The sequence below is a fragment of the Prionailurus viverrinus genome, chromosome B3, assembly GCF_022837055.1.
Source record: "Prionailurus viverrinus isolate Anna chromosome B3, UM_Priviv_1.0, whole genome shotgun sequence".
NCBI lineage: Eukaryota > Metazoa > Chordata > Mammalia > Carnivora > Felidae > Prionailurus > Prionailurus viverrinus.
Window position 1 is genome coordinate 24,089,793 of NC_062566.1, and position 18,773 is coordinate 24,108,565.

Here is an 18,773-nt window from a genome sequence, read left to right on the forward strand (position 1 = left end):
TTATGATCATTTCAACATAATTGACATAAAATAAAATAATGAGCTCTTTGTTTTTCTCACTAAGTCTTCCAAATCTGGTGTGGACTATATACTTAAGGCACATCTCAATTCAGACTGGTCACATTTCAAGTGCTCAGCAGCCACAAGAAACAAGAGACTGCCCTGTTGGACAGCACAGCTCTAACTAGCGTGAGCCGTATGGTCACCCAGGGGTGTCCAGTCCCCCAGCTCACCCCAGGTCTGGGGCAAGGCCAGAGCAGCAGCCAGAAGCAACAGGTGGAGCCTGAGCACAGAACCTGGTACCCACAGTGGCCAGCCTGGCTCATTCACCTTGCCACTGCCCCCACAGAGCCAGGGATTGGTGCACTGCCATCCTCACTGCCCTTTTGTTTCATTATTGATAAAGAAGAAACAATTATGCTATGTTGACATTTTAATGGTCTTATATTTCATGAAATTGAGGTACCTGCTCTGGTATTTTTGCACATGCAGTTTTGTGGAGTGGTTTGTAGCTATAAAGTTTAAATAGGCATCTTTATGCCTAAGTCAATGTTCACATTTTAAATTAGTTCCTTACAGTAGATTTCTAGAAGTCAATTACTGGAACAAAGTATAAATAAGGTTCTTGATACCTAATGCTAAACTGTTGCAAAAGTTTCTTTTAATAGGAGATTTATTTAGTAAGAGTTATGGCTTTATAAAAGTATTAAATATGCTTAGATTCTAGCTCTAAAAATGTAGGATATAAAAAGATGGAAACTTCTGGATTGAATGTGAAGGTTTTTTTCTTTTTTCCATTCATTTGTCTGTTCTCTGTTGAGTCAAGAGTAATTTAACTTTTGGCATAAGCTTCAATAAGCTAATATTTTTCTTATCTTTGTAGGATATAGAAGACTTGGATCACTATGAGATGAAGGAAGAAGAGCCTATTAGTGGAAAAAAGTCAGAGGATGAAGGAATTGAAAAAGAAAATTTGGCAATATTAGAGAAAATTAGGAAGACCCAAAGGCAAGACCATCTCAATGTAAGTGTTTGCAAATATCTAAAATCTATACTTTTGGGATTAAGTAATTATAGGTAATAATATAAAACAGGGCAATTCATTAAGCTACCAGTCTAAGCTACCCTCCTCCACCCTTGCCTGTGTTGTGGATTCAGCCATGTTTTGTTGCCCTAGTGGGTTGTTGTTGTTGAAGTTTCATATCTGTTGATAGCTCTCTACCATGTTCATCTGCTTTTTACGTGTTGGAATTAACCTGCTGTTCACTATATGTACCCACTTTCCAGCCTGTTTATACTGCTTCCCCTTCTACCATGAGATCTATATTTAAATTTACTGTTTTCTACAAATAGAGTACAATTTAGATTCTTTCCCACAGAGCTTCCATCTGGTCTATCCTGCTCTAACCAAACCAAAAGTATTTTTTTTTCTTTTGATTTAACATCTCTTTTATGTGAAGTGGCATGGGGTATGAAGTGAATGAATGCTGAGTTTGGTAATAAACACAGCTGTGTGGCTTCAGTTTCCTCCACTCTAAAATATAGATAATACATACCTTTTGGATGATTACTGAGTAGAATAAATGAGAATGATACATTAAAATACCCAAAGTAGGGAAACATAGGAGAGTCTAGCCATTTGTCTCAACAGTTACTTCTTACTTCTTTGTATTAGAGCTGTTTATCAAACCCAAGACATCTATCTCAGAAGGACCTTTTTCTTAGGCACAGGTTCTCAAAAACAGGGAATGAATTATGTGGGGAAATGCCAAGTATTGTAAGCAGATGAATTACTCGCTCTCCTTCAGTCTTACACTATTAAATTTAATTGGCAAATTTTTATTTTTATTTATTTTTATTTATTTTTTAGAGAGCAAAGAAATTTAGTTCAACTCTTCATTATTTTTTTAAAAAGTTTGTGCCATTTAAGATTACTGTACTTTCTGTATCTTGTGATTGCTTTTAGTTTGTATATTATAATCAAAACAACTACGGATTATTTAATGTTTTCACATGAGAGACACTAAGCTAAGTACTTTAAACTTTATAAACCTTCCCATTCAACCTTTTATAGCCACTTCTAAAATAGTCTTCTTATTCTATGGGTGTGAAACTAGGGTTTAAACCAGTTAAGTAATGTAGGAAATAACTTTGTGAACCTGATTGCTACCCATTCCACAAGGTGTAGTACAGCCATTAACATTTAAATTTTACATGATCAGTGTATTTTTTTAAACTAAGGTATTCTAAATGTTTGTCTTATGAGAAGTAGTTGCATTCCTAGTTAGTCTTCGGATAACATATTGGTGCAGTTTCATTTTTAGAGAAATCCCAACATGGAAAAGAACTGAAACTAGTTGCAGGTGAACATGTTATTTCTCAGTTTCTTAATAATGTAAAGTAGACCTTCAGTATAACATTCTTGCTTATAATCAGACTAATGAAACTGTGTTAGTTGATAGTCTAAAATGGTAAGGGCCTTCTAGTATGTTCAAAATTTGCTTCTGACCCAACATGCTTATTAAAATAGCCAGAATCAAAAAAAGAATGGCCAAAATCAGGAACACTGACAATGCTAAATGCTGAGGAGGCTGTGAAGCAACAGGAACTGTCACTCATTGCTGATGGGAATGTAAAATGGTACAGCCACTTTTGAAGACAGTCTGGCAGATTCTTATAACACTAAACATAATTTTTACCATACATTCCAGCAGTTTCAGTCTTTGGTATTTACCCAAATGAATTGAAGACTTCTGTCCAGACAAAAACCTAAATACTGGATGTTTATAGCAGCTTTATTCATAATTGCCAAAACTTGGAAGCAACTAGGATATCCTTCAGTAGGTTAATGGATAAACAGTGGTACATCCAGACAATATGGAATATTATTCCCTGCTAAAAAAAAAAAAGAAATGAGTTGTCAAACCATGAAAAGACATGGAGAATTTTTAAATCCATATTACTAAGTGAAAGAAGCCAATCTGATGAAAAGGCTGCATAACTGTATGTTTCCAACTGTGTGATATTTTGGAAAAGGCAACACTGTGGAGACCATAAAAAAGATCAGTGCTTGCCAGAGGTGGGGTGGAGAGATAAATAGGCAAAGCGCAGAGGATTTTTGAGGGCAATGAAAATACTGTGATACTGTAGTGATGGATATGTGGTGTTATACATTTTCCAAACCTATATAGTATACAACACCAGAAGTGAACCTTCAGGTAAATTATGGATTTTGATGATATTGATGTGTCAATGGATTCATCAATTTAAGAAATGTACCTTCTGGGGGTGCCTGGGTGGCTCAGTCAGGTGAGTGTCCGGCTTTTGATTTCGGCTCAGGTCATGATCTCATGGTTGTGAGACTGAGCCATGTGTCAGCATCTGCACTCACAGCGCAGAGTTTGCTTGATATTCTCTCTCTCCCTCTTTCTCTCTCTCTCAAAATAAATAAACTTAAAAAAATATATACCTTCTGGTGAGGGAAATTGATAATAAGGGAGACTATGCATTGTGGGGGCAGTTACATGGGAAATCTCTGGATCTTTCTTTAAAGTTTGCTGTGATCCTAAAAGTGCTCTAAAAAATAAAATCTTAAAAAAAATTAATATTTTAAAAAATCAATAGAATTTGAAATAGGTTTATACTAACTTTTAGGCTACTGCAGGAGCCATGGTGATCTAGACAGGTTGGTTAGACTTTTTTTTTTTTTTTTTTTTTTAAATCATAAATGAGCCAGACATGTCCCCCAATTTTATATTCCTGTTGAAACTTTATAATCATCAATTTAATTAAGCTTCTTTGAGTTTTTAAAATGTTGAGTTGTGATCTATTTTTATAAATCTCATTATAAACTTTCAGGCTTATATACCTGAAATCTTCAGTTATTGGACTCTGTAGATCCTGCTAAACAGCAGTTTTTCTGTTTCAGGGTGCAGTATCTGGGTCTGTGCAAGCTTCAGATAGGCTTATGAAAGAGCTCAGGGACATATACAGATCACAGAGTTATAAAGCAGGTAAGGACCCCTGGGTGTCTGCTCTGTTGTCCTTATGCTGTTTTTAAGTTTCAAATAGTAAACTTCAGTTCTCATAATATAACTGGACAGGCACAGAAATGGTTATGAACTTTATTTTAGGGATTTTAAATGCAGATTTAATCAAGTTATCAAAAGATATGGAAGGTAGAATAAGAGTTTACTTGTTCAGATTTTTGAAAATTGTTTTTATGGATACCTCAAAATTTTTGTCTTCTTGCTAACAAGGATTAATTCATAGATGATTTTTATCTTCTAGGAATATTACAAGTAATATCTGCTTTGGAAAGTAAACAAGAAAATATTATATGAACAAAGAACTATTGCCAAGTTGATTTTTATGAATTTTTGTTCCTTTTTTTTTTAACCACATAATCAACTTTTATTGTAGAGACTGTTATGGTATACCTTTAAAAGAATAGGTGATTTTGGTTTAGTTTTGTTTTTGGCCTTTTTTCCCCCTTCATTTCAAAGTTTGAGTGTTCTTTCTTACAGAGTAAGACTTAAATACTGTGGAACCTCTCCACTTGAAATAAGATTCCCCTGTGTTGTTATTGAGATTCTAACAATATTAAATAAGGGAAAGAGCCAACCTTATAATATGTTTGAAAAAGTAGCTTTGTGATCCATTCAGAAATTCTTAGAGTGATCAAATCTAAATCATTAGAGCTTACATAAAAACAAAAAACAAGCAAAAAAAATTTCTGCTTTAGAATCCAAGGTAAGCCGAACTTGCTTCGGAGTTATTAGAAGTTTTGGCATCCTGTTTTTCTTACGATATGTCTAAAAGTTTATCTGTAGAAACCTAATCAAGTATAGTTAAATATTTGAATATGGGTTTATTTTTAAATGTTAAATAATTACTTGTTTGTTACAGCATTGTTTATAGTAGCAAATTAAAAATTAATAATCAGATATAGGGTGGAATTGGTTAAATTATGGTATATCCATGAAACAAATTTCTATAGTTATTTAAAGATTGACAGTAGACTTCTTACATACTAAGTTGGAAAGATGCCCCAGAAAGTTGAAGAAAGTTTATAAAACTATATAGAGGGATTTCATTTTTATAGAAATAATTGCATGTGTATAGAAGAAGAATCTTGAAGTATACATGATTTTTGCATAGTTTTCCCCCTCCTATTCACAGTTAATGGTAAACAGTTTCTCAGCTCATTAAAGAATCCTCTTCATTGATGGCTTTAATTCTCTGTTGAGAGTATAAGATACTCAGCTCAATGGCAAAACATTTACAATATAGCTTAGTTGTTCTATGTTTTAGTAGCAAAATTTCTAGATTTTGATGGTTATTTAGTGTATTCATTTATACCGAAGTGGTATGTATAAGATCAAATAGAGTAATTTACATGGCCTATATCTTTACAGGGATTTATTCAGTGGAACTCATAAATGACAGTTTATATGACTGGCATGTTAAACTGCAGAAGTAAGTGACTCTTATATGCTAACCCAGTCTTCGTAATGATAGACTTTCACAATGGAGACTTTTTTCCCCCTTAATTTGATAACCTCTAAAATATGGTTTTTACTTAGAATTTTAGACTGTGTTTCTGTAGAACTAGTTATCAGGTTGTTAAAATGAGCTGTTTCTTAGGCTTAAATAAGTAAAGTGAGAAAGAGGAAGGAGAAGAAGGACTAGCTATGGGATAAAGTGTTTCATGGAGTTAGATAATTGGGAACTATAGAAACAAAAGTGAATTTAATAACTTGATTGATTGTGATATCCAGTTTGTATTTGAAATGAGGAATTTGAGTAGGCCCTAATGTGTAGAAACAGTTGTAGACAAATTTAGATTTTGTTAGTGATTTCAGTTTTTCCGGTCTTGTCCATGGTAATTTTCTTTCCTTGAATCCCTTGGCTAATAATAATACAATTTTAGAGAAGCAGATTAATTTTTTTTGAGTTCTTAAGGAAACTTATGTACATATGACTTCCTTTTAGAATGACTGCTAACTTGGAATCCCCTTATGGGAATGGATTTAGAATACTGTGATCTTTTTGGACATTTAATCTCAAGGAGTTGAAAGCTATTACAGTTTATTTTTCCAGGGACCATAGAGCAAGTTTATGTTTGAAACTTACCCTAGGGGTTCTGTTTAGCTCTTGAACTGGTTCATTTTTGTGGTTAGTAAGAAAACATCTTTGGACTTTTTATTTTAATTGGTTTTTTGTTATGTAATTCTTAGGGTCGACCCTGATAGTCCTTTGCACAGTGATCTTCAGATCTTAAAAGAAAAAGAAGGCATAGAATATATTTTGCTTAACTTCTCTTTTAAGGTAAGAAAATTTTAAGGGGACTCGATATACTTCTAATGGAAATGTATATTTTTATAATTGCTTTGGGGAAACACGTAGGGATTATTTGGTAACATAGAAGGTATTCATTCGTTCCTTGTGGCTCAGGAATTCTCATGTATATACCCTGCAAGAGATGAGCACTTAGGTACTCAAATTGTTGAGAGCAGTGTTGCTTATAATAGCCCCAAACAGAAAATAACCCAAGTGTCTGTTTCAGTAGAATGGAAAACTGTGGTATTCATATAAAAAGGAATAGAGCTATGTGCAAAACGGTGGGTGAACCTTAAACACAATGTTCAGCAAAAGAAGCCAGACCCCAAAACAAGTCTTGTACAATTTCATTTATATTGGGCTCAAAAATAGGTAAAACTAAATTGCTTAGGGCATGCCTTCTCAGTGGAGACAGTATCCCCACCAATGGGGTGAAAACTGGTTCCTTGGAGTGAAAAAAATCTTAGATATACACTGGTCTGTGGCCTTTTAAGGGGCCATATTATATAAACTGTTAACACAGTATATCTGTGGTGGGGGATAGATTCAGAAAAAAAAAATTCTAAAAAGCCTTTTTGGTGGAGCAGAAATTAAAAGAAGGTTGAAAAATGCAGATTTATGGATTCAAACTTAGGTAATTACTATCAAGAAAAGCAAAGATGTGATTACCATACAGTTGAGGATAGGGAGTAAATCTAGGTGAGAGGGATAGAGTTGTAAGCTGAAAGAGACATCTGGGGACTTCTTGGATACTGGCTCTAGTCTGTTTTTTGACCAGGGCTGTGGTTACATGGATGCCTATTTTATAATATATAACGGCATACTTTTATATGTTACATACTTTCTGAATTTATGTGTTATATTTAATACCTTTTCCTTAAATGGTAAGAATAAAGGGTAAAGAATAGCAGTAGAATTTAGATAAAATGAAATGATTTAATATGGATAAATAAGTGTAGTAGTTTTAAATCTTTCGTCTCAAAAAACCCTAGGAAATATATTTCTAAGGAGCTATATTTGAATTATATAGGGCGCCTGGGTGGCGCAGTCTGTTAAGCGTCCGACTTCAGCCAGGTCACGATCTCGCGGTCCGTGAGTTCGAGCCCCGCGTCGGGCTCTGGGCTGATGGCTCAGAGCCTGGAGCCTATTTCTGATTCTGTGTCTCCCTCTCTCTCTGCCCCTGCCCCGTTCATGCTCTGTCTCTCTCTGTCCCAAAAATAAATAAACGTTGAATTATATAGAGCTTCTATTTGCTGTGTTCTTTTAAATTCGGAAAGAAATTTACAGATATATATTTTTTCCATTTCAGTTAGGTAGACTTCAGTGCATTAGGGCTATAGAGGGGCTATAGAAGGCTTGAGGACATGGAAGCATCTAAAATATAATTCCTGCAAGAGCCTGCAGTCTTCCTAGGGAGAAATCTGTGATGAAGGCTGTACTGCTTTGGAGACCATGATGAAGAGTCTGGGATCTTAACCTTTAGACAGTAAAGAACCAGTCAGTACAGGTTTTTAGGTAGGGGCATGATTGATCTGTTAGGCTTTTTATTATTATTATTTTAAACAGTTATTATGTCTTCAGCATCAGATAGGGTTTGGATTGGAGAGAGTAGATACCTGGGAGACTAGTTGGGACTTTAATTTTAATCTGGGCAAGGGGTAATGAAGGATGATGGTGGTAGGAATAGGTGAGAGTAGAGGGATAATGAGGGGTTTTGAAGGAAGAAGCAAAGATGTGAAAGAATATACTTGCAAAAAGTAATTTTTTTGAAAACTTTTTACGTAGCTTTTGTGTGTTATATTTTGGGGGATATATCTTCATTTATGATTGAACTTTCTTCAAATAACTCAAATTCTATATTTTCCCTCAATTTTGTTATTATAGAAACTTTTATGATTGTCAATTGGGTTGTCTTCTAGAGAGTGAATCTGGTATATATTTACTGAAGTTGCTAATGACTGTATTTTTACTGATTCATAAGGTGAAAAAATAAACCAGGACAGTAGCATTTTTTTCTTTCAATTTTTAAAAATGTTTATTTTTGAGAGAGAGAGAGAGAGAGATCATGACCTGAGCCAAAGTCAGATGCTTAACCGACTGAGCCATGCAGGTACCCCCCTTTTTTAAAAATTCTGTATGCAAAATATTTTAACCTGAACAATCTATAAACAGTCGTATTAAATCATATGCCCAGGTGTCCAACACCAAGCTTAAGAAATAGAATCTTATAGGGGCACTAGGATGGCTCAGTCGGTTAAGTGTTGACTTTGGCTCATGGTTCATGAGTTCGAGCCTGCCCTGCCCTCATCCTGCTCTCTGCTGTCAATGCAGAGCCTACTTCAGATCCTCTGTCTCCCTTTCTCTCTGCCCCTCCCCCGCTGGCTCCTGTGCGCGTGTGCTCTCTCCCCCAAAAATAAAAGCATTAAAAAAAAAAAAGAAAGAAAGAAAACCTTATACCTGAAACTAATGTGAGTTATGTCAATTATGTTAAAAAAAACATTCAGGTCTATGTCTTTTCTTCTTCTTCTTAAGCAGTATCTTTTGAAAGTCCTCTGTGTGTTCTTTCCTTCTCACTTCCTCCTGGAGAGGTGTTTTTAAGGGAATATGAAATCCTGACCACTAAACTGAAAGATTTGTGGCTGTACTTAATGTTTTCATGGTATTTTCCTGCTCTAGGTAGAACTTAAGGGAGGGGGCAATCTGGGAGGTAAATGGCTGAAATTCGCTGGATTTGTCTTTCTGGACCATGGCTCTTGATACCAGAAACAAGGGCCTTGTGAGGCCTGAAATCTAATCTTTTCTTTTCTTTTCTTTTCTTTTCTTTTCTTTTCTTTTCTTTTCTTCCAATGTTTAATTATTTTCAAGAGACAGAGAGACAGAGTGTGAGCAAGGGAGGATCAGAGAGAGATGGAGACAACCTGAAGCAGTCTCCAGGCTCCAGGCTTCAGCATAGAGCCCTACATGGGGCTCCAACCATGAGATCATGACCTGAGCTGAAGTTGGATGCTTTAACCAACTGAGCCACCCAGGAGCCCCAAGGCCTGAATTATTTCTTAAGAGGCCTGGGAAGAATGTGATTGCTCTGAACTAAGTGACATTGGCAAACTGAACTGCCAAGTTATTAGTGTCAGGATTCACAGACTTGGAAGGATAGCAGGTATTATCCAGAAAGAAGGATTTATAAGAAGGAGCATGAACAGTATTTATGTCCATGCCTCAGATGTCCATGGTGACAACTTGAAAGTCATGAGTAATAAGAAAATGGAACTTGAGATATAACAACACAAGGTTGGGGATGGGGCAGGAGAGAAAATGGGGACCAATTAGATTTGTCAGCAATGTGGCAAATCTTTTGTGCTGTGCTTTTAAGGGAGTGGTGGTCTGGTTTTTAAAACCATATCTAAATCACTCAGCTGAATTCTGAGGTACTACTTTAAGAAGGGTTTATTTAGACAAATTTGAATTCATTTAGAGAATAGCAGCAAGGATTTGAAAGAGATTTTTATGTCCTAAGATAGCTGGGCAAATTGTGGATTTGGAGAGAAGAACATAGGGGCTCATGAGAGTTTGTCCTCAACTATTTAAAGGGCTATGTATGTGGAAACTTTAGTTTGATTTTGTTTTTGATTGACGGTTTATTAATTTGGTAGTTTGATTTTTGTTTTGATTAACATGACATTAGAACTAGTAAGTCAAACTGTAAACAGGTGATTTTTCAAGTGATAACTATTGTGATTTTTCAAGTGATAACTATTCATCTGGTGACAGTCTTTTGAGAAGAGAATGCTCCTGGAGCACCTGGGTGGCTCTGTTGGTTGAGTGTCTGACTCTTGGTTTCATCAAAGGTCATGATCTTGCAGTTCAGAGATTGAGCCCTGTGTTGGGCCCTGTGCTGGTAGCATGGAGCCTGCTTGGGATTCTCTCTCTCCCTTTCTCTTTGCCTGCCCTGCCCCTCCCCACCCCCCTCCACTTGTACTCTCTCTCTCAAAATAAATTAAAAAAAAAAAATAGAATGTTCCTTATCATTAAAAATATGTTGGAAAAGGGCACCTGGGTGGCTTAATTGGTTAAGCATCTGACTTTGGCTCAGGTCATGATCTCACGGGTTGTGGTTTCAGGCACCACATCAGGCTGTGTGCTGACAGCTCAGAGCCTGGAACCCACTTTAGATTCTGTGTCTTCCTCTCCTCTGCTAGCTCTCTCGCTCTCTCTCTCTCTCTCTCAAAAATAAATAAAACTTAAAAAAAAAAAAAAAAAGAATATGTTGGAAGGCCAAGATACTGAATTGGAAACTTTGTGAGATCCTTGTAAACCTTGAGATTCTCAGTTCCTGAGTTAGTATACCAAGATAACTCAAATTTCTATTTTAAGTCCTCCTCAACCTCTCTGCTGTAATCCTGTAAGGAACTCTTATTTCTGTAAAATATTAATTACTGAGTTCCATGGTACAGAGTTCATGGAATAGTCCCTAGGTTTTGATGTGAAGGAGTTACTCTGAATGAAGAATTACTTAAAATGAAAGTAGTTCTCACTGCCACATAATCAATTTAAAAAGCTTTATCATTTGGGAACACATATTTAAAGATCTAAAAAATAGACTAAATGAAATTGTACTTTACCAAGCTTTGTGTCCGTGCCTTTCATTATGTCTATTAAACTGTAGATAAATGGTGAGCTACTTATTTGGAAGTAGATTATAATTATTATTAGGTTGATATCTTGTGTGGGTAGATTCTCCCTTGAAGTAGAAATCTAAGATTATCTGTTTTAGCCACCAGAAGTGTGCTTTTTGTCTTCCTCTCCTATTAGGATTGAATTTTCATAGTTCATATGTTCTTTAGAATCTTATTTGAGGATGGGTGGAAGTAGGGAGTTAAAAGTAAGTTACTGGACTTAATGCTGCTTATTCTTGCAGTTAAAACTGTATTTTTGTGTTCCTTGGAAATAACAAGACAAATGTTTGTTTAGCTTCTTTACCCTCAAATTGGTTTAAGAGACAATTAGTTCCTTCCTTTTATTAGATCATAAAATTGGAGATAATTTCTCTTAGACATCCTGTCATATCTTTATTAGAGGCAGTATGCTTTTTCCTTACCCCATTGCTGTAGGAAAATGAGGGACAGCCTTTTTGGCTTTCTGGCTACCCAGAGATTGACCTCTAATGCTCTTGGCCACCTCAGCTACTGTTGTTGTTTAAGTTCATTAAGAGAAAAAGCTCTTGTTCTTCTGGAAAGCTGTTTCCAGGACTGATAATTTGAAAAAAAGAATTGTACTTGGTAGCCTGAAAATTAGCTAAGGTTTCTTTTCTCTCATCTTCTCTTCATACGTTTTTTATCAAGTCTGCTAATCTTTGTCATTTAATTAGAGCAATTAGTCTGTTTGCATATAATGTTATTACTGATATTGGGGTTTAAATCTTCTGTCTCATAAGTGCTTTCTATTTGTCCTTGTTATTCTATGTTCCTTTTTCTCATTCTTTTGATTTTTTTTTTAATTACTCCAGTTTCTCTCCTCTTTCAGCTTCATGCATACGTGTTCTCTTACCTTTCTTTACTCCTTTACAATTATAATGTATATCCTTGTCTAATATAAATTTGTTAATTTATATTTTATTTTTCCTTATCAATGCAGAGACTTAGAACATGGATTCCCTGCCAAACATGTGCTGTCATGCATTTTCTGTACTTCCCTAAAAACTGCACATTATTGTTATATAATTAATCAATATTCATTTAGATCTGTGTGCATATTTGTTCTTTTCATGGTCTTTAGTCTCCACATTTCCATCCAGGATCATGCTTCTCCTGCCTGAAGAATATCCTTTAACATTTCCTTGTGTCTGCTGACAGGAAAATAACTTTAGTGTGAATTAATTTTTGGAAAGTATTTGTATTGGGTATAGATTTTTAGGTTGGAAATTACTTTCAGCAGCTCAAAGATATATCATTCCCTCATTGGGGTTTCCATTGTTTTTCTTGAAATAGTCATAGTGCTTCAATCTTGTGAAGTCTTCAGTCAATATTGGAAAATTCTCAGACATTCTCTCCAAATATTGCTTCTGTCCCATTCTTTTGTCTCCTTCTAGGACTCCACATATATGATAAGCCTTTCAATACATTCCCCTGTGTCTTGTTATTTTCTGCATTTTCTACATACTCTCTCTCTTGGCTTCATTCTGGATGTTTTCTGGCCTATTTTCCTGTACACTGAATTTCGGTTTCACCAAGTCTCTACTGTGGTTAAATTCATCTTTTAAGTTATTGATTTCAGTTATTGTATTTCTAAGTTTCAGAATTTCTCTATGGCTCATTTTATAATTTTAGTACTTTGCCAGGGTTTTCAATATTGTATTTTCTTTCCTTGCATGTATTCAGCATGGTTATTTTAAAATCTATGTTTGTTACTCTGTTATCTTGATCTCTTGTGTTTTTTGTGTCATTTGCCTCTCATTTTCTGGACATGTTTGTTTTTAAGTCTTGTGTAACTGGCTATTTTTAGTAACAAACATTATATATGAAAAATTTACTAATTTGAAACCTTGGATGATATTCTTCTTCAAAGAGGGTTCACATTTACTCCTGTCAGGCTTGGACACTGGCAACCCAGGATCACAGAATCCTGTCAGGGATTGAGGTGACACAAAACTGGACTTCATTCCTTGTCAGTTAGGGCAATGTGTCATTTGTTCTTCAGGTCCCAGCCTAAAGTGTGGGAGACTTGTCCAGGCCTCTCCTTGGACCCCAGCTCCCAATTTTTATCTCTCTAGCCCTGTGAGTCTTAAGTTCTGCTGAGCTTTTGATCTCTTATCTTCCTTTTCTGTAATTGAAAGAAAACTCAAGGCAGGGAGAAGGGCCCCACTCTGAGGTTCCCTTTTTCTTCTTGATCTTAGCTCTGTAGTGGTTACATTTTATCTACCTCTTCTAGTTCTCAGCCAGAGGATTGATATAAAGTTACTTAGTCTATCATTATTGGAACGTTTCCTTTTATATAATTCTTTTGGAAGTGGAACCCCTTCATAATTTTCATAACTTTACCAAAACACTGTCCTGTTTGGGCCTGATCATTTTTATTTCCTTTGGTTTTTATTTCTTTTTATTTTTGGTACTTTTATGACCCTCATCAGATAATAAATATACACATTCTTTATAGACTATATAAAAATCTTCAAAATAAATAGAGTATTAAGGATATTCTTAAAACCAATTAAACTTGATTGTTTGCTTTTTAGGATAATTTTCCATTTGATCCTCCATTTGTTCGAGTGGTGTTACCTGTTCTCTCAGGAGGGTAAGTTTAAGTAATTATTTTCTTTGACCGTGTGCATTAGAATTATTTGGAGAGATAGTTAAATGGTAGGAGGCCCAGAATGCTAGGGTATATATACCCCAAGTTTTCTGATTCACTAGGTCTGGGGGTGGGGAAAGGCTGATAATTCGCATTTCTGCACTTCTAAGATGGTCTCAAGTGAAGCGTTGTTGCTAGTCTGGAAACCATCATTTGAGAACCATTGGTTATAAACCATCACGTTGTTTATAAGTAAGAGTTTTTAATGTCCCCTATTTGTATACATTTCACAATTAAAAAAAGTGTTTTTCAAATATAAATTGTGATTGAGGATTTAGAGAAAGTTAAGATTAGAGAATGATTCTCACAAGCCTATATTCCCAGGAATAATCACAGAAAGTCTCATGGGCCTATAGAGCTGGCCATCTGATTCCTTCTAAAGGTGGTGGTTTCAGTTTGGTAGAATCTAATTGTCATTCATTTTTATCGAAGCTTGTATTCCTTTTTTGTGATTAGAAGTCATGTAAAGAATGGGAAAAGTTGAGAATTGGTACCTAGGCTGGTTATGAAATGTTATATAGATCGTTAAATTAGAAGCAATTAATACTAATTTGAGGGGAGCCTGGGTGGCTTGGTTGGTTGAGTATCTGACTCTTGACTTTGGCTCAGGTCATGATCTCACAGTTCCTGAGTTTGAGCTCTGCACTGAGCTCCACACTGACAGTGTGGGGCCTGCTTGGGATTCTCTCTCTGCCTCTCCCCTGCACACTCTTTCTCAAAATAAGTAAATAAACTTAAAAATATATATACTAATTTGGGAATTATGAAATGCTCAGTTGACTAATTCAACCTTGTGAGGTAATGCATATTATGCCGATTAAGATCTGAAAAGGGGCGCCTGGGTGGCTCAGTCGGTTAAGTGTCTGACTTTGGCTCAGGTCATGATCTCACGGTTCGTGGTTTGAGTCCTGCGTCGGGCTCTGCTGATAGCTTGGAGCCTGGAGCCTGTTTCTGATTCTGTGTCTCCCTCTCTGTCTCTGCCCCTCCCCCGCTCACATTCTCTCTCTCTCTCTCTCTCTCTCTCTCTCTCTCTCTGTCTCAAAATTAAATGTAAAAAAAAAAAATTTTTTTTTAAAAGATCTAAAAATATCCAGTCCTTACTTTGATCATTGCTACTGTTGATATAGTAATAGTTTCATTTAGATTAAAAAATATGGAAGGATGGCTACAAATGATTAAGGAAAAGATTTAGAAAAATTTTATAAATTCAAGATAAATGTATAAAAATATTCTTGTCAGATCATTTTGAAATCTGCTATAACCTTGACCAGCAGAGTTTTCACAGTTTGTTGTGGGAAATTCTAAGAGTTTTAAGAACTTAAGATTTTAAGTAGTTTACCACCAAGTTGTGGAGACAAACACGTGAAGTTAAATAATACTTTTCAATTTAAAAATTTGTGATATAGTTTCTCTTCATTGCTTTTTGCTACAATGGTATTATTTACCATTATACAAATGAATAAATTTGAATAAGTCAGCTTGTTACTTATCCAAACAAATCTTCTAATAAAATGTTTTTTCATTATACAAAAGCCAACAGTATAGGGGTGCCTGGGTGGCTCAGTTGATTAAGTGTCCGACTTTGGCTTAAGTCATTATCTCCCAGTTTGTGAGTTCGAGCCCCATGTCGGGCTCTGTGCTGACAGCTCAAAGCCTGGAGCCTGCTTTGATATTCTCCCTCTCCCTCTCCCTCTCCCTCTCCCTCTCCCTCTCCCTTCCCCTCTCCCTTCCCCTCTCCCTTCCCCTCTCCCTTCCCCTCTCCCTTCCCCTCTCCCTTCCCCTCCCCCTCCCCCTCCCCCTCTCTCTCTCTCTCTCTCTCTCTCTCTCTCTGCCCCTCCCCTGCTCACGCTCTCTCACTCAAAAAAAAAAAAAGGAGATTAAAAATATTAAGTACTTCATTGATTGGCAAATGTGAAGTGTGGACTTGAGTTCTCTGAGGTTAAAGGAAAAGGGAATTGCTTCCAGTAGTAGTGATCTGGGAAGACTGTCAAGTAAGTGGGTTCTCAGGTGGGCATTGATACATGAGTGAGTTCAGTTTGGTCTACTGGTGGAGGTTGAAGGAAAATTATCTACATAGGTAAAAAGTAAATACAATAAAAGTAAATAAAAAGTAATAAAAAGTAAATACAATCACATATCTAAGAAAGGGCATGATAAATTTATAGCATACCAGATGAGTTTGAGCTACAAAAACAAGGTAGGTAGAATTCATACAGAAGAGTTGTATGAAATTGTGCTGACAGAGTATCTTGTTGTAATTTAGGATTATGGAGTGGTAAGAGGATTTTTTGTTGTGTTTGTTTTCATCTTCTTTTTTTCCTGGTAAGGAAACTGTTACCCATGGATACTGAATTTATCTCTCAGTAGCTGGATCAGGAACAGGAAAATACAGGAAAGAGAATGTTTTAGAAAGAAATATGGTAACAGTGGAAGAAGACAGATTGTGTTCCCAAAGCCTAGAAGAATGCAAGGCTAATTAAGAGCTGATGGCCCTTAGAGTGAAGTGAGGACAACCTAAAATGGTACAGTGGGAATGGAAAGGTGAATGTAAGGTGAACGCTGATTTGAAACAAAATCAGTGACTTTGGTCTTCATAGTCAACTGTTAAGTGATGGGGAAGATTTACTGGCTGACTTGGGAAGAACTACAAAATGTGAAGGACTGATAAAATGCATAATTTTGCAATCTCACAATCAGGCTGAAGCACTGTGAGTCTGATCAGATTATTGAGCAGTTCCATATATTTTATATCCTCCGTCATCTTCTAGCTGTTACTCTATTCCTGTTTCTTATGATAGCCATTTTGTTAAGTAACACCTTTATTGTGATACAGTTCACATGTGATAAAACTCACCCTTTAAGATATTTGCAAATGACATATCAGACAAAGGGCTAGTATCCAAAATCTATAAAGAACTCACCAAACTCCACACCCGAAAAACAAATAACCCAGTGAAGAAATGGGCAGAAAACATGAATAGACACTTCTCTAAAGAAGACATCCGGATGGCCAACAGGCACATGAAAAGATGTTCAATGTCACTCCTCATCAGGGAAATACAAATCAAAACCACACTCAGATATCACCTCACGCCAGTCAGAGTGGCCAAAATGAACAAATCAGGAGACTATAGATGCTGGAGAGGATGTGGAGAAACGGGAACCCTCTTGCACTGTTGGTGGGAATGCAAATTGGTGCAACCGCTCTGGAAAGCAGTGTGGAGGTTCCTTAGAAAATTAAAAATAGACCTACCCTATGACCCAGCAATAGCACTGCTAGGAATTTACCCAAGGGATACAGGAGTACTGATGCATAGGGGCACCTGTACCCCAATGTTTATAGCAGCACTCTCAACAATAGCCAAATTATGGAAAGAGCCTAAATGTCCATCAACTGATGAATGGATAAAGAAATTGTGGTTTATATACACAATGGAATACTACGTGGCAATATGAAAGAACGAAATATGGCCTTTTGTAGCAACGTGGATGGAACTGGAGAGTGTGATGCTAAGTGAAATAAGTCATACAGAGAAAGACAGATACCATATGGTTTCACTCTTATGTGGATCCTGAGAAACTTAACAGAAACCCCTGGGGGAGGGGAAGAAAAAAAAAAAAGGTTAGAGTGGGAGAGAGCCAAAGCATAGGAGACTGTTAAAAACTGAGAACAAACTGAGGGTTGATGGGGGGTGGGAGGGAGGGGAGGGTGGGTGATGGGTATTGAGGAGGGCACCTTTTGGGATGAGCACTGGGTGTTGTATGGAAACCAATTTGACAGTAAATTTCATATATTGAAAAAATAAATAAATAAATAAACGTTAAAAAAATTAAAAAAAAAAATGAACTTGTGATACCTCCAGGTTTGTTGTTTTTTTCTCAAGATTGCTTTGGCTATTCAGCCTTTTGTGGTTCCATACAAATCTTAAGATTTTTGTTTTAGTTTTCTGAAAAACATTGTTGGTATTTTGGTAGGGATTGCACTGAGTCTGTAGGTTGTTTAAATGCCTCTATTATCCAAAACAGTATTCTTCCAGTTCATGAGCATAGTATATCTTACCATTTATTTGTGTCACCTTCTATTTCTTTCATCAGTGTCTTAGAGGTTTTAGAGTACTGGTCTTTCACCTCCTTCATTAAATTTATTCCTAGGTATTCCTTTTAATGCAATTGTAAATAGGATCGTTTTCTTAATTTCTCTTTCTGATATTTCATTACTAGCATATGGAAATGCAACAGATAAAAAATCTGTTATTGATATATTGATTTTATATCTTGCAAAAAGTTTTTAGATTTGATGAGTTTCAGTTTATAGACGTTTTTCCTTCTAGGGATTATATGCTTTTGGCATCAATTTTAAGAACTTTTGCCTTGTCCTGGATCTTGAAGATTTTCTCCTGTTCTGTGTTTTCTCAAAGTTCTATAGTTTTACATTTTACAGATAAGTTTGTGAATCATTTTGAGTTGGTTTTTGTATAAGGTATGAGATTTAGGTCCTAGAGTTTTGCCTAATGGTCCAATTACTCTAGTATTATTTATTAAAAAAGCTCCCATGGCTTTCAAAATACCTCCTGTGTCAGTGACTCCCAGGTTTTGTATCCTGCATTTTTATATATCTTTACTGCTCCCAGTGTCTACCTGTTTTTTGACATCTCTACTGGAATGTCTTTCTCTCTTTTTAAAATTTACTTATTTATTTGAGAGCAAGAGAGAGCACGAGCAGAGGAGGGGCGGGGGGGGGGAGAGAGAGAGAAAGAGAGAGAGAGAGAGAGAATATCCCAAGCAGGCTCCATGCTGTCAGATCATCCATGAACCATGAGATCATGACCTGAGCTGAAATCAAGAGTCGGATGCTTAACTGACTGAGCCACCCAGGTGCCCCTGGAATATCTCTTACATAGGCATCTCAAATTTTGTAGCACAAAAACTTGAACTCTTGTCCTTTCCAGTCTCCTTTCCCAGCCTTTCATATCTCAGTTATTGAACTGGGAGTTATTCTTTATAACATCTTTCCTTTATTTCCCATATCCGGTCTTATAATTCTCCTTCTCAGAGGGTTCCCAGATCCAGTTGTCTCCATTTCTGTT

At 36.2% G+C, this 18,773-nt stretch overlaps 1 protein-coding gene across 3 annotated transcripts in view; it reads left to right on the forward strand.

Moving 5' to 3' along the window:
- UBE2Q2 (ubiquitin conjugating enzyme E2 Q2) overlaps positions 1–18,773 on the forward strand; it is a 73,359-nt gene that overhangs the window by 27,417 nt on the left and 27,169 nt on the right. For all 3 annotated transcript variants that reach the window (XM_047862170.1, XM_047862169.1, XM_047862171.1), the window contains 5 exons: positions 884–1,024; positions 3,929–4,013; positions 5,418–5,478; positions 6,240–6,330; positions 13,571–13,629. In XM_047862170.1, coding sequence (XP_047718126.1) covers positions 884–1,024; positions 3,929–4,013; positions 5,418–5,478; positions 6,240–6,330; positions 13,571–13,629 — 437 coding nt within the window. The remainder of the gene's footprint in view (positions 1–883; positions 1,025–3,928; positions 4,014–5,417; positions 5,479–6,239; positions 6,331–13,570; positions 13,630–18,773) is intronic.